The 27,249-nt window shown below is 38.1% G+C and overlaps 2 protein-coding genes across 12 annotated transcripts in view; one reads left to right on the top strand and one right to left on the bottom strand.

Moving 5' to 3' along the window:
- The window catches only part of ARMC2 (armadillo repeat containing 2), a 69,699-nt gene extending 61,428 nt beyond the window's left edge, over positions 1–8,271 (top strand). For 4 of the 6 annotated variants that reach the window (XM_089530608.1, XM_089530610.1, XM_089530607.1 and 1 more), the window contains 4 exons: positions 2,288–2,401; positions 3,323–3,455; positions 3,633–3,793; positions 5,204–5,559. In XM_089530608.1, coding sequence (XP_089386734.1) covers positions 2,288–2,401; positions 3,323–3,455; positions 3,633–3,793; positions 5,204–5,334 — 539 coding nt within the window. In that variant the 3' untranslated portion in view covers positions 5,335–5,559. Of the gene's footprint in view, positions 1–2,287; positions 2,402–3,322; positions 3,479–3,632; positions 3,794–5,203; positions 5,560–7,952 lie in introns of those variants that run through there. The other 2 variants (XM_089530609.1, XM_089530611.1) reach the window with 2 other exon arrangements.
- Positions 8,272–8,816: 545 nt separating this feature from the next.
- Positions 8,817–27,249, bottom strand: part of SESN1 (sestrin 1) — a 56,533-nt gene continuing 38,100 nt past the window's right edge. For 3 of the 6 annotated variants that reach the window (XM_089530613.1, XM_089530614.1, XM_089530618.1), the window contains 9 exons: positions 23,900–23,965; positions 22,819–23,019; positions 20,234–20,416; positions 18,617–18,856; positions 15,971–16,118; positions 14,103–14,215; positions 13,421–13,611; positions 10,714–10,858; positions 8,817–9,858 (listed from right to left, as the gene is read on the bottom strand). In XM_089530613.1, the coding sequence (XP_089386739.1) occupies positions 9,772–9,858; positions 10,714–10,858; positions 13,421–13,611; positions 14,103–14,215; positions 15,971–16,118; positions 18,617–18,856; positions 20,234–20,416; positions 22,819–23,019; positions 23,900–23,965 (1,374 nt within the window). In that variant the 3' untranslated portion in view covers positions 8,817–9,771. The remainder of the gene's footprint in view (positions 9,859–10,713; positions 10,859–13,420; positions 13,612–14,102; positions 14,216–15,970; positions 16,119–18,616; positions 18,857–20,233; positions 20,417–22,818; positions 23,020–23,899; positions 23,966–27,249) is intronic. The other 3 variants (XM_089530616.1, XM_089530619.1, XM_089530617.1) reach the window with 2 other exon arrangements.

Here is a 27,249-nt window from a genome sequence, read left to right as displayed (position 1 = left end):
GACAGTAGTTAAAGAGCAAGGCTGAGTGAACTTTTTTTTTTTTGTAAGAAAGAGGAGTGTGGATGGGATAGATCTGATATAGAGAGGAAAGATAAATGGAAGGAGATATAACAACCAGGAGATGGTTGATTGAAGGGACACATGACAAGATTAGGAGAGGACAACAGGAAGAGGAGGGAAAGGTTGGTGGCAGAAGGGAAGAAAAATCAGAATAAGTCAGTGTGAAATGTGTTCCTTCTGGCTCTGTACTTAGATCTTTTAAAGCAATATTGAAAAGATATAGGAAAGTGTGGTGCTGGATGAAAAGAGATGGTTTCATTGGGCTTCCTCTGAGGGCAGATATTAACACTAAAGTCTGTCATGCTATACCACAGTGTGCTTAATGGGCTCAAAATCTTTTGGCATGTCAGAGAAGTCAGAGTAACCTCCTTGTCCAGAGAGCCAGCTATGATTTGTTGTAAGGCACATCCATCTGACTGCTTCCCACACTCAATATGTTAGTTGTGTGGTAAATGTGGGAAGCAGGACCTTGAAAATAGTATTTTATTTTATTTTTTTGATGCTGAAAGCATAACTCCCACAGAGCAGATTGTGTGTGCAGTTGCTTTTGGCTTACTAGCACACCCCAAATCCATGTTTTATAGCCAAAAATTAAAATCTTAATGTGACCAAGTATCTTAAATTACCTTATTTCCAAAAGTTCTTGTTCTCTTTCCACATTCTTATTAATGGTCCAGAGAATTCCTACCTTAATAGTTCCTCAAGCTAAGGGATGAAGAAGATAGAGACCATGAGCCACATTCGTCTCTCACCCTCAATTTTTATTTCTTTAAGGGAAAAAACAAAACAAAAACATATTCATGCCTCATGAGTATGTGTGGAAGTTTTACCACGCTTTTCCTTGAACTGTTTTAGGTGTGCGGGGGGGGGGGGTCCTTTAAAAAAAAACCTGGAAATAACTTCCAGTCATTTCCTGTTTTGGGGGGAAAAACTCCCCTCCTTTGGCTAAAACAACCTAGAGGCTCAAACATAGCAAACCCCATTTCCCCTACTGGGCACAAGATACCATTTCCAGTTCATGGGGAAGGATAAATGGCTGGATGATGGGATCCAGCAGTGGGAGGCATCTGAATACTTGCAAACTGAGGAAGTTGTCCACCACTCTTCTAGCTGCTCTCAGCTTTGGAGGCCCAGTTTATAGCTGGGGTAACAGAAGATACAAAGGCTACTCTCTCTCCTGCATCCCTTGATTAACGTTTGTTCTCTTGTCAGAATTTGCTAGAAATTTGGCTACTCTTCAGCTTGTAGAAAATATTCAACGAAGACTCTGGTATCATTTCTATTTTATTCCAAAGACTATATTTCCTTTCTTTTTAAGATAATTGTTTGTTTGTTTTTTCACACAATTTGAAATTTGCCATCTTTCTGTCCATACATTTTCCAATACTTTTTTGTAATTTATACTTGTTGCAAGTTTTTGAAGCTCCATGGGATTCTTCATCAGGCAAGATGTTACAAACCAAACAGGAGAAAAAAAATTGTACATGTTAGTCTGATGCCTGCATGTTGTTTCAGTCCTTAGTGAAGATGGTATGCTGGGGAGGATATCTTATGCAGGCAGGCTCTTCCTCCTTCTGGCCATGCTGCAATAGGGAGATTTTGAAAGTCCAGGAAATTTTTTAAAGTCCATTTGCATCTCAACGGGGATCCATCTTTTGCAATCCAATTTGTCTCCATTCTAGTAAGGTCACAGACCTCTTTGTAGGCAGAGAACCATGGATTCCTCAAGAAGTCTCCGTGTTTTTGCATCAGGAACATTTTGGTGGTGTTGAGGTAAAACATGCAAACTCAGTCCAAATTTAAGAAGATTATTTTACCTTGGTTGATGGTCCCATTCGTCAGGCTGCTCTTCATGGTTCCCCTGTGGCAGCTACAATGCAGTATATAATACAGAAAATATGCAGAAGTAGCTGTGTTGGCCATTTAACAAAAATCTATCAGTGAAACCTTTATTGGCCAACCAAAATGCACAGTATATTTGTTGCAAGCTTTCGAAGCTCCATGGGCTTCTTCATCAGGCAAGATGTTACAAACCAAACGGGATTAAAAAACAAGTGGAGATGTTAGTCAGATGCCTGCATGTTGTTTCAGTCCTTTCACTGATGGATTTTTGTTTGGATTTGTTAAATGGCCAACACAGCTACCCCTGCATGTTTTTTGTCATTTGTTTGTTTTGTACGATTTCTTAAATTATACTAAATTTTCCCATTTCTCTGTTAAACAACAGTGCTTTTGAAGCTGTTCATGAGCAATAATATGGATGGAATTCTGGAAGCTATTCGAGTCTTTGGTAATCTTTCTCAGTACCATGAAATATGTGACTTCATTATACAGCGAAAAGGTGAGTTCCTATCCACTGTAAGTTACCTAGCTATGTAAAGTAATGCTAGTCCTATAAGCACACAGAGTTGAAAGCATATGAAAACAGATGGACTGCTAATGTAAGAGGGTGTGAATTGTAACTTAGGCTCGTTTTCACCACCTTCTTTCCCTGCCGAAGCCTGACAGTATTATTTGTTATGTCAGAATAGGTAAATTTGGCCACAGTGGTTATGACAAATCTTTATGACTAAGATCACTTTGAATTGAAAAAGGCCAGGATTTCAAGAACACCAGGGAGACTTGATGACATTTCTGGTTATGAAACTGGCAGGAATGTAGGTAAAAATGTAAGCAAAGAGAACATGGTTAGTTAGCTCAGTGTACGTGTGGCTGGATTCTTAATAAAACACATATTGTTATAGCTGTTAAAGAAGCTAAATAATTCATGTTATGATCATGATGTTCAACACTTGCATTGATGTCGGATATCAGGACCCTCTGGGGAAAACTGAAAAATAAACCCTCAAAGTGGTCAGAATTCCACTTCTGGAATTCCACCTCCATCAAAAATGGATATTTTTAATGTTGAACAGCACAGGGACACTTTGCTACCAGTGTAAAAGATAAATTGTTGCAGCTAGAGACTCCCAGGAACAGCAATTTGCCCTCTTTTTTGGCCCAGAAAAAAGTTCAGTCTGGGGATTCTGGAAGTATTGAGGGCCGCATAAACATCCTTGGGGAGAGCTGCACTTTGTTTGCTGCAAAGGTAAATCCTTGGACTACTGCCCTGTTACTTCTAACTGCATCAGATGCCTTTTCTAAGGAGTGTAGTGTATATGCTTCACATTCTAGACTTGCTTGATTTAATAAGCGATGTACAAGTGCTACTTAAAGACAAGTTTGCTCTCTAAAATAGTTATTTCTTATTGTGCAATCTTAGTGTACAAGTTCATGATTACTTTGCTTGATGCCAAACACCAAGAGGTCTGCTTTTCGGCCTGTGGAGTTCTCATAAACCTTACTGTGGATAAAAGCAGGCGTAGTATACTGAATGAAGAAGGAGGAATTAAAAAGTGAGTTCAGGATGCCAGTCTGAGTGAGTTGGCTGATTTTTACTGAACTGAGTGTTGGGAAGGGGTTATCTCCTTTAAAAGGTTCTGCAAAGATATCCCAGCTCTGCTGGATATTAGTGAGTACTACAGAAGGACAAGCATGATAAGATGGTTTATCTTTTCCCCATCACTGCACAGGTTAATTGATTGTTTAAGAGACTTTGGGCCTACAGACTGGCAGCTTGCTTGTTTAATATGCAAAATTTTGTGGAACTATAGTGAGAATATTACAAGTGCTCAGCCTTGCTTTGAAGATGATGATACAAACACTCTGCTAGTTCTTCTTACTTCATTTTTAGGTAAGCTGTTTAGTTTAATCTTACTATTCGTCTTTAAATGAAGGAAAGAAATACAAGACTCCCATGGCTCAATGCTAGGATGTCTTGAATTTATAGTTTGTTGTGGCAACAGAGATCTCTGACAGGGAAGGCTAAAACTTTCACAAGAATTCCCAGAATTCTATAGCATTGAGCCATAGCAGTTAAAATGGTGTCAAATTGCATTGTTTCTGCAGTGCAGATGCAGCCTAAGAATACCAATTGATGGAGCGAGTGATGAAAGAGAGTTGTATGGTTGTCTTTTTATCTTCCATGATTCAGCAGGCAATACCTACATTAGGGTACTGAAGAAAATCTAAAAATGTAAGCGCCCCCCCCCCCCACACACACACACACACATGCACACCTTGCAGACTGCAATGCTACTGGCAGAATGTCCACCAAAAGGAGGAGAAAGCAGGTATCAGGGATCTGGTTAGATAACACCAACATTCTTAGGGGTTTATGTATAAGAGTCATTGCTGTCAAATGGACAATGTTTATAAAGTGAAATAGTTACCACATTGCTGAGATGAAATTAACACATCTGGGAATAGAAGCAGAAATTTAACTAGAGTTTAAGAATATAAAGGAACTGGCCTTGTAACTACATCAAGAGATTGAGCTCCATGCTGACTAGGCGTTATAAAACCTGTATTATTACTGTATGCCCCCTCTTTAAATTTTCACACCCAATCTTTCAGTGTTGGCCTCTACTTAGATCCAATACACTTTGTCCTAAATGCTGTCAACACTGTTGTTTACACAAGCCATTGAATGATAGTCTTAACACATTGATTAGCAAGAGATTAAAGGACTACTTGATCATCTGAAATCCTGCTCCAGCTCATAAGGCTACTAGAAAGAGTATGGTAGTTTATGTTAGATACAGAGCTGTGACAATAAAGAGTGACGTTGGACGTTGCCTATAAAGGAGCTATGAAAATTTCCATATAATAGTCAGTGTTGTTGTGTGCCTTCAAATCATTTCCAAGTTAATGGTAACCCTAAGGTGAACCTATCATAGGGTGTTCTTGGCAGGTTTCTTCATAGGGAGTTTGCCATTGAATTTGACTTTGAGGCTAAGAGAGTGTGACTTGCCCAAGGTTTCCATGGCTGAGCTGGGATTTGAACCTTCTTCTCCCAGTGTTCCAATCCAATGCCCAAACTGTTACACCACTCTGGCTCTCTCCATAGCCCAATGCCAACATCGACTGCTGTCCCAATACATCTTTCCCTCACTTTTACCTGTTCATGCTAGAAAACAAAATCCTGCGTGTGGGGAATGATACATATATAAGTACAGTTACCTAACTAAGTACATATCCATAATAGGTTAAGTTCTTGATTGTTCAGTATTGACTGATATAGACATTGCCCCTCTCCCTGCAGATGAAGAATTGGCCCTGGATTACAGCTTTGACAGCGATTTAAGAGAGTATCACAAACTATATTGGGAAACAGAATTCAAACCTGTGGCACAGAAGCTACTTCAGAAAATTCAGAACAGAATATTTAGTTGAGCTCTTGAACTGTTACTTGATTTTAAGGTGGGTGTTGAGAATATAAGTGTAAAGGACACTTCAGTGGCTGTTTATGTAAGTTGTTTGCTATCAGAACGTTTGAACATGCTGTTTCCATAGAAAATGTCTAAGTAGATTATTTTTGTATTTAATGTGTACATTGGAGAATACCTGTTCTTAGTTTTCCAGTGGCATTTAGGGGTTATAAAAATAAACCAGCTACAGCATTTGGACTGAGTACCTTTTTGAAAAGCTTAAATATAGATAAAAATCTGTCCTAGCATTGTCGAATGGAAGACTTGCAAACCTAATTTCAAATGAGATTACCAAATGATAGGCAAGGATTGATTATTTTGTCCTGTTGACTCAGAACACTGGACATGTGTTGATCATATGATAGACATATAGCTAAAGTGGGATGATTAGTAAACTATTGTTTTCTCTCGCAATTTTAAACTCTATCCTGTTAACTACTAAGAAGAATGATGTCTTACATTTTGAAAATTGTTAGTCCACATTTGAGTACTATATACTCATGTATCTAGACATTTCAGTCAAAAAATTGACCCCAAAACCTGAGTTGACTTATCCATAGGTCAACGTAAGTACTGTACTGTAAACTCTTTTTTTTAAAAAGAAACCATCCCCTGCTGAAAAGCAAGTGTGTAACTGTCCTGAAAGCATTGATCCACATCTACTCTCTCATTCATCCAGCCTTTAGGATGAGCACAAATTGCTGGAATTTTCTAAGTTCTTTGGCATTGTTTTTCTTTGCTTCATCCTTTAGATCCTTTGTTACATGTTCTTAAGTTTACCCTCAGTTTATCCATGGATCATATCAAAATTCCTAATTTAGAAGGTGTGGGTCTGATATGCGGTTTACATGCATATTTGTTCTATGATAAAGATAAAGTAAACAAAGAATTCAATAACCATTTCATAAGGAAAACACTATGTGTGAAAGAAAACAAAAGAGAGATGGTTCCCTAAAATCCCTCTAAATGAAGCCTTTTTTAAAAATGAAAAGATGATACGTGAGAAATGGCCAACATATAAAGACTTAACTAAATTAGCAAATAATCAAAGAAGAATCAAAACAGAAGAAGAATTGCATGAGGTAGGCTACATTTGTAATTGGTTTCTGTATGGAAGAATAAAAGAAAGATATAATCAAGATATGAAACTGAATGGAATAGGGAAAGGGTAAACAGAATTTGAGAATATCATTATGCAAGAGAGAACTAGAGAAATCTCCAAAATTTATCAACTACTGTAAGACAAGAACTGGAACAAGAAAGCATAAAGAATTGTATAAGATGAGTGCAAGACCTTGGACAAAATATTCAGCTTACACAATGGGAAAAGAACTGGACAAGAAGAATTAAATATACCAAAAATAATGCCATACAAGAAAATTTGGTCAAAATGCAATTCAGATGGTATTTAACACCGGAAATAATATCAAAAATATCAAAGAACTGTGAAAACAAATATTGAAAGTGTAAAGAAGAAAGTGGAATCATGATACGTTGCTGGTGGAAATGTAAAAAAGTTAACCAGTTTGGACAGAAATACATCAAAAGATGTTCTTAAGATGAATATTATCAAAGACCCAAAGATATTTTTATTGAATATGGTCAAAAATAGTGACCTAGAAAGAAAATATGGGAAATTAATATTCTACATGATTAGTGCAGCTAGGATATTATTGGCCTCAGTGTGGAAAACAGATCAGACCCCCAATATAGATACATGGATATTGAAGATATAACTTGCTGGATAAACAAAAGACCAATAGGTAAATTCAAGAAGGATTGGGAACCATGGCTAAACTATTTGAAAGAAGAAGAAGGAGCTTATTCTATTATCATTTATAATTGAATCAAATAGCTTAAAGGGAAAAAATAATCTCACTTGATATCAGTATGTAATAATGTAAAATAAAATAAGACAAAGAGGGATATAATAAACATTGCAAAGAAGGTAAAGAAAAATTATTGTAGAGAACCAACTATATAAAGAACAGTGCTAAAGGGATAATGTAATGCTGTATAGAAAGTGACAATTTACCAAACGATGAATTACAATCTTGATAGAGAATAGAGGAAGGATTTAAGAAGAAATCTCTATTAATTCTGAAATGTAATAGATACAAAGTAATGTACTTTAATAAGTGAAAAATCGATAAATATTTGCAAAAAAAAATCCTAATTTTAGCCCCCAAACTTGCCCTCAGTTTATACATGAGGTTGATTTATGGCAGAGTATTTACGGTATATGCCAACTATGAATTTCCAGCATCAAGAAGCACCAACTCACTTACAATGCAAGAATCTGTTTTACTACTAACAGATGGACATGTTCTCCAAATTGGAATAGTTGTGGGTATCCTGGTTTGGAAGATATACTCTGAGCATCTTCTGGTGCTATCCCCTACCTACCCACCTTTTGAGTAATACAACACCTGAACACATGGCCATCACCATTGCCATATCTTTGGAGAACAGGGGAGGGAGGAATCAATGGAATACAGCCAGCTATTGCTCCATTGATTCCAGAGTACAATGGTAATAGCTGCACATGCCAATGAGTCTCTTTTATGTATGACATCTTTGCAGCCAGATGTATTGGAGGTGAAGTATCTTGTTTAGTAGCCTGAACCAACTATGAAACAGTGGCTCAAGAGCTCAGGAAAGTGCAAAGGCTCGCCAAAGTTCTTCTTGCCTGCATGATGTGTACAAAGGACTTCTGCCTGAGGATTTCTGCTAGAACATCTGCCTTTCGGAAGAATCTTCTTCCCAGACTGGCAGCAAAACTTGATGTTGCTCCTGTCTCAGTCATAATTGATGTTAAATCTCCCCACACTGTTGTCAGGACCATTTATGCAGGAAATGCCCTGTGCACTGTGAAGTGTGAGGAAAAAAATAAAGGTATTCTCTGTAGAGGCACTTCCTTTGAGCTTGCACCAGTGATTGGTTGTATAATATTCTGCTGATCTGCTCCTCTCCAGCATGAAAACAACTATGTTGCCCCCCCCCCCCCCCGGCATAACTTACAAGGTGGGTTTGTTTTGGTTTTCTGACCAACAACGTGTGCTCACTAACAGGATATGGCAGCCAGTAACTAGATATATTTTAATATTATTTATATCATCTGCCCTTTCTCCCAGCACAAGACCCAAGGTGGCTTACAACAAATTAAAACAAAGCACAGCTTTCATAGGATACAATGAATGGAGGTGATATTTTGCGTAGTTAACTTAAGAACTGTGAATTTGGCCTGTTACTTTTGGATCAGCATAGGGCTTGCATTTTTTGCTACAGGAAATAGCAGATGCTTCCTGTTAAACTGTAAAGGGTTGCAGTTTAGCTCTTTGGTTTCTTCTCTTTAATGCAAAGCACAAATGTGCACAATTTGAGAGACTGACAGCAGACTCACAATTCTATTTGCAGTTAGTAACAGTTCATGAAGTGAGCCTCAAATAAGAGAGAAAAAATGTTTTATTTAAACAATTCAGTAATACTGACAGATTTCAGAACAGTTCATGCTCATACAAAAGTGTCCATATAGTTTGCAAGAATATCTGTATACCAAATTTTATTTGTTGCTGTTACGTTTTTCTGCTTGACTACATAAGCTGCTGCTAAATGAGAGACCATACCCAAGAGTAAGTAATGTATTGAGATGCTGCTTAAATTCCAAATTAACATTTGCACACCTTAGACAGGTACTAGGAACAATGGGAGGAGAAACAGGAGATTGCCCCCCAAGTATATAGCAATTCATATAGTTGCAATATTTCTTAAGCAGCTTTGAAAGTTCTCACTCCTCCTCTCTCAACTGGTTTTATTGCATCACTGTGGACAAGTCCAGGCCAACAGCTGTATGCTTTGCATGTAGCTAAACAGCAAGAAATTCTTGTTGCAATCCAAACAGTTAGTGTAAAGTACAGTTTCATTTCTAGTTATTAAAAAGGAGTTTAATACATAGAAAACAAAGGCTCAGACAATAGCTTTGCTTGCTTTCACTTGTAGCTTAATAGGAATCACTAGTCTCTTCATTTCACCACCACATACAGCAGCATCAGGTCTTCTCTTTAATTTTTTTTTCAAAAGCAGAAGTCCCCTTAAGTTCTCCTTGTACTCCAAAATTTATCTAGTTGTGACAATTCCAAGATTTAGGCTATTAACTACTTGTCTGTCACAAACCATGGTTTCCTGTGCTAATAGGAACAGACTGTAGCAATCAGAAAACACCTCTGAATAATTTTGTCTCCTACCACCAAGCTCAACAACAGCAGCGATACTCCCTTGAGGAATAAGCTAAAACTAAAAAGAGTTATGGCACAATGGTTCTCATAGCTTTTAGCCACCACTGATTTTAAACTCATTAGCATTCCATGGTAGGCAGCACCTTCATCATCATTAGCCAGGGATTTCAGGTCATGTAGCGAGTAATGGCTCTCAGAGCATAAAGCAGTTCAGCCTGCATCCGTGCTTCTATAAGAAGCAAATTGACATGAACCTTTTTAAAAACAGGAAAAGGAAAGAAACAGATGAGTTTGATGTACTTTTTGTGCTCCATTTGCTTTTAAGTTATACAGAATCACAGTGTGGTTAACAGTTGAATTACAAGTCAGGTCATGGAGCTGGCTGACCCCACAAGTGCACAGTGCTGCTCATGCACTCCAGGCCAGTCAGAGACCTTGTGAAGGGTCCAGTTATATTTACTGATGCTCCTTATTGGGGGGGGGGGGGGTGGATGCAGTGGACATGTGCTACTCATAACTTGCAATGAGCCCAGCAGCAATGGCTTATCAGTGACTTGTCTATCAACCAGTTCTGACAACACTAACAATTGTTCAAAGATGCAAAAAGGGAATCCATTTCTTTTGAGCAGAAAATTGTTAACATTTCCTTTTAAAATCAGTTTGTGGGGAAATTAATCTATTATATTCTCCTGTCTAGAGACAAAGATAGGCATGTGAAGAATACTGTCATTTTTGTCCACTACATGACAGTCTGTGAATATAACATGAAAGCACTGTGTTTGGCCTCTTTTCCTGATCTGACAGTGAGCTACAGAGTGAGCTTAGCATGGACTTATATTAATGACCCCCTTTAATTAAACATGCAATAACAATATATAGTAGCCAAGCCTTAATCTAGAGTGCTAGGGAGCAATGTAAAACAAGCAAACAGTTGCTCCCTGGATAAAAGTATAAACATTATTTTGTAAGATATAAGATTACTGAAAATGATAGGATTACAATTTAAGCAAATGAAATGCCTAATGCCCCCCCCTTTTTTTTTTGTGTGTGTGTAACTGTCAAGTAGAATTATTGTTCAGCAAGTCATAACACATGCATGCAGGGCATACCTTTTCAGAGTGCTTGAATTGTCTCCAGAAGCTATCATACATTCTGCTTGTGGTCCTTTCAGGAGCACACACCACAGTTTTGATATAAATTTTAAAGCTGCGATCCAGTAGCTGATTAATTTCACCATAATCGTAATCATCATATCTGGAATCAAGGGGAATAAACATGCAATTTTTGCATCATCACAACTTTCTACCAAAGAAAACTTTAGTAATTACTAGATGGTTAATTACATCAACTATCTGGCAGGAATATGTGTTCTGGTAGATTTTGAACTAGCTCCCCTAGATTCTCAATCAAGGCTACATGACAATATATTTCTGAATACCTTCCTGCGCTCTTCCAAGTGGGATAGAAAATTAGTTCCTTTCCTTAGTGTGTTCCTTTACTTTCCAAAGCCCTAGCACAGTGGTGGAGAACCTTTTAGAGACCAAGTGCCCAAACTGCAACCCAAACCCCACTTATTTATCGCAAAGTGCCACATGCCTCTGGATTTCTAATGACAAACTCTAGTGAAGTCTGTGTTGGGACAATGGTGTGTGTGCCCACAGAGAGGGCTCTGAGTGCCACCTCTGGCACGTGTGCCATAGGTTCACCATCACTGCCCTAGCAGATTGCATTTTCTGTACAATCCAATGTTACCATACTTCTGGTGACCTACATGCCTTTTTTAATTTATTTTGTCCTGCAACTTTTTCACTTTATCCCTAACCAGTTTAAGCAATTATAGATTCCTTAATGATTTCTTGAGGTCATGAGACCCACCCTGCCTTATGCAACTTGCATTTTATCTGTTAAATATGTTAAAGTGACTGGCTTTTCCTGGTCATGAGGCACTTAGATCAAGCCATTTGCTAGTTAGAACTGAGCAAGTATAAATCTCTGCCTTGAAACGTCTTGTAAGGCGTTATTATAGCAATTGATTTCCTCTGTTCTCCATCTAACCCATATGTATTAATAATGCCTGCCACAGAGAATAAAGTCTGGTGCAAGATCTAAGTACAGACCTGATATAATAATATATGGTTGGCATGCTGCTCAGTAATTATAAGATTGAAAACTGGATTTACAATATCATAACTGCATATAGTTCAAATTTATGATTGTTAACATGTTACGACAAGCAGCTGTGCCAGGACCCTGAGGGATTTCTGCAGCTGCCTTTTCTCTCCAGTACATGGGACATGTTAAGTACAGGAGTCATCATTTCTCAGTACCTCAATGTGCAGCCCTCTGGAAACTTTTCAGTTGAGGTGCTGCCGGGCTGAAATGGTAAGATGTTGAGAAGGGTTTGGCATTGTCAGACATAACACATAGTGGGGCTCCATCACTGTAGTCACCATATGTACTCCTGTACAATTGCAGAATTTTTTTGACAAAAAACTGATACAGAAAACCAGGGTTGACTTATACACAGGTCAGAGCTAGAATAAGAACCCAGCACAAAGACAGTGACAAGAAACAGAAGCAAGAAGCCCAGCCCCCCCCCCCCCCCGCCCTTGGCTTGACAGAGCATGGAAGCAGCATTTCTACTCCATTATCCCTCCTTTACCCAAACTGTAGCAACAAAGGCAGCCCTCCCTCCTCGCTCATCTTTTTTTTGCCCCAAGCAGCATTTAGCAACAACATGAGAACCCGAAGAATGCAGCATGTCCACCATTTAGTGTACTTGAAGCGGAGTGGAGTGGAGCAGCAGCAACCATTTCTAATTGAGGTTTACTGTATACGTCTCTCTGCAGAGAGACTACGGCAGCCATTTTTAATAGGGGCTTACTGTATAAGCCTTGTCAGGTTTGGCAGTCTCCATGGCAAGGGGAGCTTCTTGTCTCTGCCTCTTGTCACTTACTTCATTCTGGGTTCCTCACAGAGGCAGGTTGCTTTCTTGTTCGCTCTTCCCCCCTTTCCCCCCAGGCACACACACATTATTTTTCCTCATTTATCATTTTCTTATCTGTATTTGTACAGATGTGGGCATTTTAAGATTAGCAATGCCATTCTGTTGTTGTTGTTAACTGTCCTCCAGTCAGCCCCAACCCACAGTGACCGTGTGGATGAGACATCTCCAAGCACCCCTATCCTCCACTCTTCTGCTTAGGTCTTGCCAACTCATGTTTGTGATTTCCCTGATTGGATTGAGTCCATCCATCTGGCATGGAGTCGTCTTCTCTTTCTATTGCCCTCAACCTTCCCTAGCATAATCATCTTTTCTAGTGAGTCGTAATGTAGACAAAGTATGACAGCTTTAGTTTTATCATCTTGGCTTTCAGGGAGAGTTCAGGCTCAGTCTGTTCAAGGACCCATTTGTTTGTCTTTGTGGCTGTTCATAGTATCCTCAATACTGTTCTCCAGCATCACATCCGTACATGGTGATGGGGAATGTAATGGCTTTGATGATTCTAACTTTTGTGCTCAGTTGCATATCTTTACATTTACACCCCCTAATTGTAATAAACAGATCCTTTCCTTCTCTTTAGCTCTCCTTATGTTCTCTCCGTGCATGTTTAAAAGGAGTGGAAAATATTTGAAAGTTTCACCCTTGACTTAACCATGGGTCATTTGGCCCAAAAATCTGCCCTCAACTTCCTGGATATATGACATGTCTGATGATGCAAGATCTTGACTGTTATTTAAGTCTGTGTGCAGCAGAGCTCATTGTTTATCAAAGTTAATAAGTCAGCTTTATGAAGAGACTATAACAAGACCAACCTTATTCCAAACATACAGTGGATATAATTCCAGATTGCCCTTCTAAGCATTGAGGTATCCACATCTTTATGCATGGCCATGGTGTTGTAAGTCAGATTATAGACAATCTGAAATTTTTCATCTATCAGCTGTCCAACATCTGGGTAAAGACGATTTACCAGTGAATAACCATGGTCCTCCCATGAATAGTCCTTAAAGACAAAATGGGTAAATTAATTCAAGTTATGAAAGAAGACAGTGTGCTAGTATTAAAAGCATTGTTGGACTGAACTTGAAATAGGAAACAGCCTGAGATTTTGATGGGGAGGGCACATGTTTCATTTAAAGGAAAAAAAACTCTGAAAAAGCCCCCTTGTGTCCTTAGGTCTGCCCTTCAGCTATATTTAGCTTAGAAAGGGATCCTTTTCAAAATAGGGAATGACTATAAATCACTTAGGTTTTTGAAAAGAGTGTCTGGGTCTGAAATAGCTCAGCTGCAACTCCTAGCAAAATTGCCGCATCCACACCCCCTAAAGGGCATGAGGTTAAAAAAAGACAATGGGAGCCTGAACTGAGGGCCACATGCAGCTGGTGTTTTAAGGAACTGTCTAAGATTTGCATAGCAATAGTCAAACCTGGAGTAAGCATATTTTGTATGCTTGTCAGTTTATTCAGGTCTTCTCAGTTTCAGCCTAGATCTTACCTGAACATGAAAGGTAGGCACATGTGTTCCATGCCTTGAGAAGTCTTTATAACCATAGCTAGTATCCTCAAAGTGGCGAGACACATCTCTTGTTGGTGCTGATTCTTCATCCTCTGTTAAAAATATAAACCAATTTCAAAAACACATAAAATCTAGAAACAAATTGCTGTATTATAATTTATACCATCTGTAACAGGTGTGGAAGAAACTTTTTAAAAAGAAAAAATGGAAATTTTAAATTGATAGTTTGCTAGAGTACATTTTTGAAAGACAAGATAAGAATTTGTCCCTTAATACTAGGGAGTTTATCACATGGGAAGAATTTCTCTTAATTTCAATTGAAAAGAAAGTGGGGCCAGAACGCATTCACGTGAATTCGCGAGTTCAGCAAATTTACGTGAATTCGAATAGCCTTCCAACTGACTTCCCATTGCACGAAAATAGCTTGCCATTGCCCAAAATTGTGTGTGGTAGTCTATCACGCAATAACCTTAAACCCCATGATTGCATTCAGATTGCCATTAGATTATACTTCCAATTTCCCTTGGCTGATAAACTCCTAAGTCTTACATGTTGCTTCTAACCAGGGCAGGATTGCAATTTAGTACAGAACCTTATTAATCCTAATAATTTTGGAATGGATGGTTGTTATTCGGTTGTTATTCATCTAAATAGCTTATTTCTAACAGGAGATACAAAAACAAATAGGTGGGCACATCATGCTTTAGGAAGTAATCTCCAAATATGAGAAAACTTAGCTAGAGGAACACTAGTATATCATACCTATCCTCATTTCTGGTAATAGCATTTTTGCTGTTCATTTTAAATTCTTTTTCTAGTCAGAAAGGTTAGAAACACATTTAAGTTGAGCATCCACATTTTCAGGATTTTAATCAGGCTTTGAGATCGTATGCCAACTCACAAGTTGCCTACCACAGTTCTAGTGGACAAGTCCTTGCATGTTGAAAGGGAAATAAATCAATTTGATCTACACATGACAATGAATTGTATACACAAAAGAATCTTAAAACTGCCTAAGATTCATAATTATTGTTCCAAAACCTGTAGAAAACAGTGTTAACAATTAGAAGTGTGCTACATCTAGTTTTTACTGCAAGGTAAGGTATAAGCGTAAGATAGGATTAAAGCCTGAAAGATAGCCAGGGAAGAGGGAGTAATAGTTTTAAGCACTGTTTTATCTAATCAGATATGTGATGGGAAAATTATTCCTGGCTCTTAATGCAATCACCACTATATGCTGGCATGGGAACAAACCATAAAACCCATGCCTCATAGGAGTATGTACAGAAAAAGTACAAAAGTTCAGCTTTGGTCCCAGTACAATTGAGAACAGAAATGGAAAGGAGGTCTGCACTGCAAAAACCACAATACTCCCAAGTAAACAACAAGATCAAGAAGACAAACTGCTTAAGTATGTCAGGTTGCTGTTCTGAAGGTAAGTAGCCAAAGCCTTTTCTTCTGCGGTTAGTATTAGATGACAGTGGTGGGACTGGGACAATTTTGTGAAGCAGCGGAAGCAATGGCCAAGACATGCCATTATACTTTCTTCCTAGTTGCTTATAATTTGCTCTTACAAAGCCATGCATACTTACCTGTGCATAGAACTGATTTGACTTTTAATTCAGAATTTGAGTTCTGAAGGGGACAAATGGTTTATAATGGGTTACTTGTGATACTAAAAACTTGCTTTGGTCAGGAATGTTAAAAGCATGAGAAAGTTTAATCTGATAGGTAAATTTTAAACATACTAAAGTCCTTCAAATTAAATTAAGTGGATTAAATCAGTAATGCTATGACATGACACAAGTGGAGAAGGGTTTTTAACATAAGTTTGAGTATGTTCTGACCTGAGCAACCCACCAACATGCTTTCTCTCTTCTCCTTCTCAAAACGAGTGGCCTTTTCTTCTTGACTAGCTTTTACTTCATTTCTACATTCCTGTAGTTGCTTCATTTTTTCCATAAGTGCTTCTACTTCACACAAAGGCTCAGCAGTCTTAAAAGATAAACAACATTTGAATGCACTGGGACAAATACTAGAATACCCATTCCATCCTTGCCTTACTGCTCACATGATTATACTCAGTATGTAAGGTGGTGTCCTTTTTTTGTGCAATAAAGAGATAGTAAGGATATCTGACTCATCTAGCGAAAAGCCAAATCTAAAGTTGGGGTGGTTCCCCTTCAGTGGCCTTAACAGTACAATGAGGAGTGATTCCCAAAGTGGAAGATTCAGATATAAGTAAGATATTATGATTGAATTGCTATTAAGTACTAAATGCAAAGTGCATGGATTTTAAAAGCAGAATTACTTCCTGTTTCACCTGTTGGAAAGGTTCAAAATTGTAGAAAATTCACTAACTTCCCATTCACAGTCTTGAATTTCTGCAGACAGGAAGCCAGGAGGGACAAAATGGTGCACTTGCCTGTGGCGCATGCCACTGTTATTTTCAATAGGGGCTTGAACATTTGAGGTTTTCCTATTCACGGGGAGTGGGTGGGTTCTGGAACAGATCCCCTGCAAATTGGGAGGGACAACGGTAGTACCAAATTAAAGTTGCAGAACTGAACTGGCCTGTATTTTCTCAATATTACATATCCTAGCTTTAGAGTTTAAAAATTGTGTATAGCCTTAGCTATACATTTAATTGAAATTTTCAACTCAGTTATATCATTTTATGTGTATGAGATGCAGCATGAGACATTTCAGCCCACACATGCACGTACCTTAACCTCTCCTATGTCTTCCTACAGTGATCCTCTTTGTCCTACTGTCTAGTGAAATTTTTGGAGCATTTAATAATTGAACCTCCTAAACACATTCATAACGCTTCAAAAAATTTCACCCTTCAAATACCATCTCCTGTCTCCACAATAACTGCTAGGGTTATTAAATTTTTAATAAATGCATAATTTGAAACATATTTCAAACACTGTTAATAGCAAAATAAAATTATTTAAATTTGGTATTATGGGCTTACAATAAAAACCATTCATCTTCTTACTATGTATGTGTCCTCTGAGGTTGCAGACTGGTATAAAAAGTATTAGGGGAAAATGCTGTCTGCACAGTCTCTCTTAGTTTTACCAGTTATGGACTAAATGTATTTAGGTAACACTGATTAAACATCTCTTTTTGGATTATTTTGCATATTCAGGACACAAGTTAATTAACATTGTTTTCCACATTATTTAAACAAATAAGGCTCATATTTGTGAATTGCATCATATGATGCCCTACTGTAACAGAAATGTTTGAAGGTGAATGAAAACTGCAGTCTCAGAAACAACACACTCTTAAATTTAAATGTCAGTTTCTGATGCCAGATGCCAGAGCATGCAAGACAAGAAGGAAGTCCCACGTGTTTCACAACTTTTCTTTCCTCCCCAAGTGATAACCTCAGGATTCTGTACTGTAGGCTTTCCATGAGTTCATGTAATTTGTTTTAATGAAATATCAATCAGGGGTTAAGAGAAGAAAATGATGTCTATTTTGGAATCAGAATCTGCTTTATGGCAAGGCTTAACTACCTTAACGATCTTATAATAGTCTTCAGCAATGTAGTCCTGACATGGGCAAAAGCCTTCTGCTAAACTACCAGACTCGGTTTTAGTTATATCAGGAAGTGCTGGAACAATCTGTGATATATTTGGGAATCTCAGAGCAACTCTTACATGGAAAATGTGTTGTTAAATGTGACACTGCTATTTCCCACATGAAATGGGAGGCACATCTGGGAATCTTGATCCAGTTGGGTTTCCCAGATATTGATTGATTGATTGAAATTTTATTTATATACCGCCGTTCCTATGATCACGGCGGTTTACAAAACAAAATGAAAATACGATACAGTACAGATTACAGATATAATACAATACAGATCACAGATTTAAAAATCAAAATCCCGCCTTCCCTTACGATACAACTCCACTCTCCTACCGCTATATCTCCCCTTGCCCCACACTACTCCAATACACAGATATAATCTGTGTATTCCATAAAAAGTGGAGCAACTCTCTTGTAATGAAAACTCCTCTTCTAGACAACATTAGAATTACACATTGAACTAGAATTCTTTGCTCACAACATAATTTGACATTCATTTGCCACATCTACGATTTATGAAGCTTTTCTGCACCAGAGACATATACAGAAACTCATTCTTCAGCAGTACTGTGGGACCCATTTGGAAAACACAACATAAATTAAGAGTACATTCTAGTGGCCTGTACCCGTTTAAACACTGTACTCTGCAACCCTAGACAGCAATTTACTTTGGTAGCTCACATTCCAGATACACTCCAATTTCAGTTTGTCCTTCTCCACTTATTGGTATTATCAATTGTGTACAAGCAAAAAATCATGCATCAAAAATCTACCTTGGTTTCCTTTATACTTTTAAAAAAGATGCTCACTTGTGCTTTCCAGTAAATAAAAGAAGCAAATATATCACAGTGTTAAGATACACATATAAAGATGTACAAAATACTTACTGTACAATTTGCAGCTGGAGCCTGTGTCTCATATACACCATGGTTTCCATTTGTAATGTCACAATTGCAATAATCACTCACAGAAGGAGGCCTGAATGTGTGACCGCCATCACAATGTATTTCTGGATTGATTCCACAGCCAAATGTGAAAGAGGCAAGCGAATGATAGTGTGTAAGGAGAACTACAGCATGGATAAGTTCTGCTAATGACCAGCTATGTTCATCAGTCTTTAGAAGATGCTTTGAGGGGAAAAATTCAAAGATTTAAAAATTCAATCAGAAATGACTTAAAGTAACTTCACATATACAGTCACCAAAAGATTTTCTAGCAAGAGATTAGCCTTGTGAAATGCATTCTAGTTATTATTTCTTTAAGATCCCATTAAAATGGAGAATAGTTTGTAGTTCTACATAATTTGTCTACTATAATAATTACATATTTTATTTATTGTTCACCCTCTTTCAAAGGCCCAGGGGGGCTTATATAATTTAGAAACAAAACCGAACAGTAGCTATCAGAGACCCAAGTGCCCTAAACACTAAGGTGCTTTTGAAGCAGTGAGTTTTAATTAACTTTTAACATATTTAAAGTGAAATATCCAGGGACAAATTAGTCATATATTCAATAGTATGTCAGGAAGCCAATCTGGCAAAGAGATCCAACCAGGCATAGTTTTGGCAATGCAGATGTAGCTGACTTGGTCTTTTTAGTCTGATATCATTAAAACTAATTAAAAACAAAACAAAAACATACAAGTTTTAAAAGCTTTTGTTTTGACAAATGAAAGACAAAACAGTTAATCCCGCAGTTTAGTAAAGCACAGCTTTATTTTGGAAGCATCGGACGCTACAGGCCAAGGGAATGAATCATTGTTTAATAAAACTTGCCCATTTAGAGCTATACATCAAAACTGTCTACTACTTGGTACTATGCCATGCTTAACAAAAAGAGTATTTCAGAAGTGATCAGCATTTTCCAATAAACTCATTTATAGTTTGTGTTTCCATTAAGATGTCTGAAATAGTTTAGTTTCTTAACATATTCAGGTCAGAAGGTATGAATGGTGGGATGGGAAGTCAGACAAAATCTGCCAGCTCTGAGCAATCTATTTCTCCAGTACCTTACTTCTTTTATGGCCTCTTTGCCTGCAGCCCTTTCCTCCTGCTACCACTGCTTATGTTAAAAAGGTAAAGGTTTCCCCTTTGACATGATTGTCAAGTCATGTCCAACTGTAGGGGGTGGTCCTCATCTCCTTTACTAAGCAAAAGAGCCAGTGTTGTCAAATTTGACTCTGTGGTCATGTGGCCAGTATGACTGAATGGAATGCTGTTATCTTCCCACCAAAGTGGTACCTATTTATCTACTTGCAGTTTTACAAGCTTTCGAACTGCTAGGTTGGCAGAAGCTGGGACTAGTGACAGGAGCTCACTCCATCACGCACCATTTGGACCTTCAACTGCCACCCTGGCAATCATAAGAGTCAGAGTTTAACTGCTGAGCCATCGAGTCTCACTGCCTAAGTTGGCACATGTAAATCCAGAGATAGAAAGACAAGGGATTGTCAAAGAACTTGAAATCAAACATTTTTTAAATATAGGAATGCAATATATACTTACTTCAATATGTTCTTTGGTAAGGAGCCATGGCCTATGTGCCAGGATTTTATTCAATTCACCCAAATTCTGCAGTTTTTGAGGTGCATTCTCTAGACCATTCAACCACTTAGGATCACCTCCAACATTCAGAAAGTAATTGACATGGAGATTGACCAAATAGGAGCACTGATGCCTGGCTGCAGCCTGGGTGAGAAAGCAACACCAGACATTTTAAAAACTATAAACTGCAAAGCAATTTCCTGTAGTGAAGCTCCTTGACCACAATGACAAATACAAGAGCACTCTGCTCAAGAATGGAAAAACTATACACAAACATTATCATGTTAGCCTGGAGAAGAGATGGTTAAGAAGCGATATGATAGCCCTGTGTAAGTATTTGAAGGGGTGTCATGTTGAGGATGGAGCAAACTTGTTTTTTGCCTCTCCAAAGAATAAGGCCTGGAACAATGGATTCAAGCTTCAGGAAAAGAGATTCCACCTAATCATTAGTAGGAACTTTCTGACAGTGAGAGCTGTTCGACTGGAACACAATTCCTTGGAGAGTGGTGGAGTCTCCTTCTTTGGAGGTTTTTAAACAGAGTCTGGATGGCGATTTGTTGGGGATGATTTGAGTGTGAGTTCCTGCATGGCAGGGGGTTGGACTGGATGGCCCTTGTGGCCTCTTGCAACTCTATGATTCTATGATCTATTCTTCTAGAGAATAGCAACAGCAATAGCAAGTACATTTCAATACTGCTTATCAGTGAAGTAGTACTCCCTAAGCAGTTTACAATTTACAATGTGTATTGTACATACAATACAATGTGCAAGCCAATTGCTCGTTTTACTGATGTATGAAAGGCTGGCAGGCTGGGATTGAACTCACAACCTTGTGGCTGCAGTACTAGCATTAAGCCACTGAGCTAACAAGTAGCTTTTGTATGTGCCTGAAAGTTAATGAATGCTATGAAGCATATAATGCAATGATCTGGTTTGCATTCACAATACACCAGGAACTTTGGCTTACTGTTTATGAGTAGCATGCTGCCTGAACACTTCTACAGGAAACGGGAATAGCTAAACCAACAAATCTTCTATCCAAGGTTTATCACTCAGTACTTCAACTTGGTTTTCCCATGCCAAATGAGAGTAAAAAAAAGTAATAGAACAAAGCATGGATTATTTTTCTCTGGCTTGTTGGGGTGACACAAACCAGAGTTTGGCTGAGATGGAACATTTCAACAAACCATGGATGGAAGGTCTGTGATTTATAGCCTGCATTTGCACTGCAGAAATAATCCAGTCTGACACTACTTTAATTGCTATGGTGCAATGGAATTGGAAATTGTGATTTTGTGAGACATTTTGCCTTCTCTGTCAGAGAACTCTGGTGCTACCACAAACCACAAATCCCAGGATTCTACATGATGGAGTCATGACAGTTAAGGTGGGTGCAAATTTATTATTTCTGCAGTCCAGGTGCAACCTTTAGTCACTATCACTTGCAGTAGCAGTGACCATGTAACAGCTTTTTGTGTTGTCCTAACTTACCCATTGCTTTACAACAGCAACTATTAGTGTGTTTGTGTGTGTGTGTGTGTCTGTCTCCAAATCATCTATTGACTTATGGCGACCCCATGAATTTCATAAGGTTTTCTTGCTTCATCTTATATAAATATATCTATTTTATATGGAAGGTTGCTCAGAATCAGATCTGACTGATTTTAAGGCTCCTACTTCCAGTAAGATTATATTGGGTGTTTTTTTATTATAATTTTTATTTTTATATGTCAGAAAAATGGTTTGGTTTTGCTATTTCTGTTTAGTTCACCAGCATTTTTTATATGGAAGCCAGAGCTTTGAGTGGTGTTCTAACAGAAGCCAATGCTAGATGTTCTTCACTCTTTCAACTGTTTTCTGTTTGTTCTGAAAAACAGTAACAATGCCAATGGAATCATCACATACAGCCCTTTGAGGCACAAACAACACACTATAAATTATCTAGGATGTGAAATATCCTAAAATTTTCATTTTTTTCTTAAAAATAGGCAAGGGAACATATTGGAGGGGGAGTGCTTGGAGGAGGGTTATCATCTCCTCCTCATGCATTTCCCCAAATGGTCTGAATCGACTACCCACATACTAATGTAGGCTCTCAGTTCAGTGATTTATTTTTAAATGTGCTTTGTGTTTAGTGAAATACTGGAAATAGTCATACTGCTACTTTCTGAAGAATGCCAATAGCTGTGTATATGTGTGTGATTTAGATCAAGGAATCCTCTTTCCCAGCTACTGAACTCAAGATTTTCTTTTAGGAAAAAAATGCAGATTACAGAAAATTGCTCTTCAGTGCATCTTACCAAGTAAACAACATGCAAATATTAATATTGCATATTTTATTTAGAATGGTCTTCCCCAACACAGTTTTAACCAAAACTCCCACATGAACCTGCCAGCTATACTGCAAAACACTGTAATTCTACATGTTAAATTTTCCTAAGGGCAGTCATACTAGCTATAAAGTGAAACCTAAAAACTGTAAAAGAAAAAATGAGAAAGAAAGAAAAGAAAAGCCAGTCTACTGTCTGTTATATAATTCAACATACCATGATGCCTATGTAGTGCCGATAGTGGAGAGGCAGTGGACCATCCATCTGCAACAGATAATGCTGCGTTTTCAAAAAGCTCTCCAGATACTGAGGATGGAAAACCATTACCAAGGTAATGTTATCCAAATGCCCTAAAGTTGTGAAAGACTCTGCAAAAAGAGCATGCATTTGGGGATCTTTGGCACTCATTTGGAGAATCTGTTTGAATTAAAGAGAGAACAGTAGCAGTATTTTTCTAAGACGTAAAGACAAGAAAACCATCCTGCACATTTGATAATAGCTAAGAGTCCTAAATCAACCCTTACGTCTTCTATATATGTCTGTGGGTCATGGGAGGTAGGAGGGAGAGGGATGCTACTTGTAACTATAAGGTTTTAATGCCTTCTTAAACATGGCAAACTTACTCCCACAGGAGTTCCAGACAATTGAGATAAATATATAAGGAGTTATTTAGCGAAGGATAGTCTGGCAGTTTATTAAAATGTGACTGACAGAAGCTCTCCAAATGCTAACAGCTATTTAGACAGTCAATTAGAGTGAGGCTAATGTTGCTGGAATGTCAGACTAGGCCACCTGAACAAAGTCCCTTATAAAACCATAATACGTATTGTCTCAGCCAACAGGTGATGACAGATTCCCCCAAAATCACTTGTTTCATCTATTATCTTTGAAGTGAAGGGATGCTGCTTAATTAATTTTACATATGCAATTACAAGATGATGATGATGATAGCAGCAGTATTTACTTCTTACCCACCTCTCCTCATAAAGTGGGGAACAAGAAAAATGTAAGGACAAGTCAACCCATATTTGGAACAGGTGACAATGTGTATGTGGGTGGGTGTATACATACATTTAATGTTCCATTAAATACCAATATTCTACATAGACGTTACTGTTTTCTAATTCAGCAGAATTGCTACCAAACTCTTGTTATGCTGGCTTGAGTTTGTAGGTACTTTGTAGATCAACAGCTGTTCTTCAGCCAAAACTAGATTTTGAATATTTTCCACCCACCCTCAGCCTAGAATATGCAACAAGTTCACTGTGTACTAGCAAAACAAATCATCACCACACACCTCCATTTCTGGGATGAATCTGCTTGGTCCTTGTCCCAGTGGTCTAGGGATCCTAATCCCAAGTTCCTAGAAAATAAAATTACACTATCTGAATTTGACATCTATAAACATTTCTGCTGTAGCTTCAGAGGGAAAAGAAAGCATTCACCATTGAAACAAACAGAACTGCCCTTGTTTCTAAAGTGCAGTCTAGAAATTTGCTGTCCACGCTTCATAACAAGCCACACTTGTTTACAGTATACCATACTGCTGCCATTAAAAACAATGAGACCTGGTTCACTGAAAACCTCGTTTTGCATAAAGTACTTGGCAAAGTGTCCAGAACAAGGCGTTCAGTACACAGCTGCCAACAGAGTCATGTCAGCGATACTGCAAGCTTTTGAAGTACATCTGTACATCCGCAGACCACAAGTATGAAATCTCTCAGTATCTTTCAGGAGGCTACACAGCTGTAATCTTATCGAAGGTTTGAGGGGGTGAAGGGAGTTGGGTGCTTTAACCACAAAAGTAAATGCAAAACACTTCTAGGTTGGCAATTTTAAAATGACAAAGTACAAGCAAGTAATCGGTCAGAGAAATTTAGAGCCAACTTGAAACACCATTTACCACAAAACTTTCATTGAAATAAAGGACTTGCTTCAGTGCACAACCAAAAATTTTGCAGGCAGTTGATTGCGGAAATCACTGTGGGAGAACCTCTGGGCCCACAGCATGTAAACAAAATGGGTGAAGTTACCATATGCCTTTACAATGAATGTCGTAACAACTCACCTATATGCACATACATGCACATACAGTATGAACTAGGGCCAGCCACAGCTCTGGATAGTATGTATGTAGTAAAAGAGAGACTGACAGACAGGCAGAGATCCATTGCTTCACATCAAGAGTCCACCATAGAAAAATCCACATAGGATTCAGTCATTTTGTAACATGTGATGCAGTGTTAAGTCAAACAGCTGTAAAGGTAAAGGCATTTTACCCCTTTGACAAGGTTGTCAAGTTGTGTCCAACTATACTGAATAAGTATTGTTTTCCCCCCATCTCCTGCTCCTGGTTCATTTTCCTGGGAAAAACAAGGTTTAGGGCCACTTCTCACATTACATGGGTTTGGGGTGTGTGTGTGAGGCATGTGAGGGAAAAAATAGTTTGCATCTTAAGGTCTGCAAACATCTTTATGGATCAGGAAGCAATCTCTAGCAGAGATCATCAACTGGAGGCCTGAGGCAAAATTTGCCCTTCTGAAAGATAACCGACCTGGTACTGTAGTAATAAAGCTTGCAAAAGACTGGAAGAAAAAGAGGAGTCAGGCTCTCTACTAGACCACCTTGAGAGTAACCCCACCCCTGTAAACCCATTTACTGAGAAACTAGTTTTCGCTTGGCACACTGCCAAGGTGGATGGTGTTTGTTTTTTTAGAACTCCAATTACATCAAAAATTGACACTTGTGATGAAGCCATAAACTCACTCTCTAGCCAGGAAAAGCTTCTGGTTTTATCTAAACAGATGAATTAAGACAAACAGGGCAGGATTTATAGACATGTGCAAAAGAAAAGCTGTGCCAACAGAGTTCTAATGCAAAGCTTCAATACACAGGTAATGTAGAAGCCAGTTGTGTCTTATTTTTTGTACTGAGAAAAAGTAAAAAAAGTGAGAGGCATCCCTATGCAATGCTTCAGTGTATTAAATTTCATAGCCATTTGTGGTAACCATTGGCACAGACATATAATCCTTTGCAAAATAAGTCTTAAATCTGTTTAAGTGGAGCTTATTCTCTACTAACATAGTTTAGGACTGCAGCCCGAGGGAAAATGTTCAGCTAGAAAATGTTTTGCCTGTGCAGTCAAATAAGCAACTTATTGTTTTAAAACTAGAGATTCCCTGGAGTTACCTAATGTAAACAACATGGGGACACAGACTAAAGTTTTTTGTGTAGCTTCAAGTTGCTGAAACTTTCTTTTAAAAGTTCATCCAGTTTCCAGCATTTTCTACATTTATAGGCTAGTTTTATTTTTCTTAAAATCACAGCAATGGGAGAAAAAGCAAGGCAGGTAAGCAGTACACTCAGAGTCCATTTCTTGAGCATTTGCTTCTCTAATTCCCAGGTTACACAAATATAGTTCTATGTGTATTACATGGACACTTGCTGCCTTTCAGAACTTTTGACACATGAATTCTGGATTTCTACTTATATTTAGTCTTAAGGACAGGTGAAATAGAGAAAATGGATGATTAAATAAAGGATAGGGAACAACAGATAATCTAGAAACACCTAGAGTGTGTCCAAGGACCACTATCTTTCTAAGGGTCATGGCAATAAGTATTTCCTTATTTGATTAAAGTTCATGTTTTCCCAGTTTAAGAGTAGGAATCAGGAACTGAAGAGTAGCAGGCTTTACAGACTTCTGGTCCTGTGTGTAACGTAAGTTGTAAAATGATGTAAATTCACTACTCAAGCCTTATAGAAAAGCAAAACTGACCATAACCTTTATTACACGTTTCAGGGGCTGTAAAAGCTTTTAATATTTAATCCAGCCTAGCTCCTTGATTATTTTGCTTTGTTTCCTGGTGAGTATACAAATAGCACCAGATTTAATCTGTGGCCACAATGTGATAAATTCTACATAAACAAATGCTTACTTTCAAATAACAGATAACATTAATCTCACTCAAGAGGGAGAAGAGTGAAGCGAAACAGGTCTGTGTGCAATTTACTATGGAGAATTTTCTCACAGTATATTTCTTGAACTCAGTTGTTCTCACATTTCAGTATGACTACAGTGTAGTACTCAAACCATACTACACTACTGACTTAGTTATGTGGGGGGTATTTATAAGCCAAGCCAATCTCAATATCACTTGAAGACATAAGTCACTGACCACGAAGCTGTTAATGCTTGATAATAATTAGCATCGTTTTCCAGGTCATTTTGACATATCTCTCATACTCTCTATTAGTTAAAGTAGTGCCAAACTGCATCTCTGATATACATTCAAAAGTACACTTCATGTTTTCATTTCAGCTAGAAACAACAATAGTGGTGTTTCCAAGAGCCCCCAAATTTGTGGTTTATGGGTTTATGCTTTGGCTAAGATAAGCGTTTATTTCCTATGCACTTATCCATAAAAGTATCTTGTTATTTACAGTAAAATAAGGCAATCTATCAGTTCTCTTTTCTAAGGGAATGTCTGCACTGGCAAAATAAAACAGCTTCACACCGACTTTAAGCCTACTTATTCAGACAACATACAGTGCCAAACCAGGTGGAAACTGACACTAAGCTGCACTCTGGGGCGAAAAACTGGAGCAAAAAAAAAGCTCTGATATTCCACTTTAATGTGGAAAATG

This window comes from Sceloporus occidentalis, unplaced genomic scaffold, assembly GCF_023333645.1.
Source record: "Sceloporus occidentalis isolate IW3139 unplaced genomic scaffold, rSceOcc1.0.p SCAF_6, whole genome shotgun sequence".
Classification (NCBI taxonomy): domain Eukaryota; kingdom Metazoa; phylum Chordata; class Lepidosauria; order Squamata; family Phrynosomatidae; genus Sceloporus; species Sceloporus occidentalis.
The sequence above is the reverse complement of the archived record's forward strand: the minus strand, read 5'-3'. Positions and strand labels throughout refer to the sequence as shown.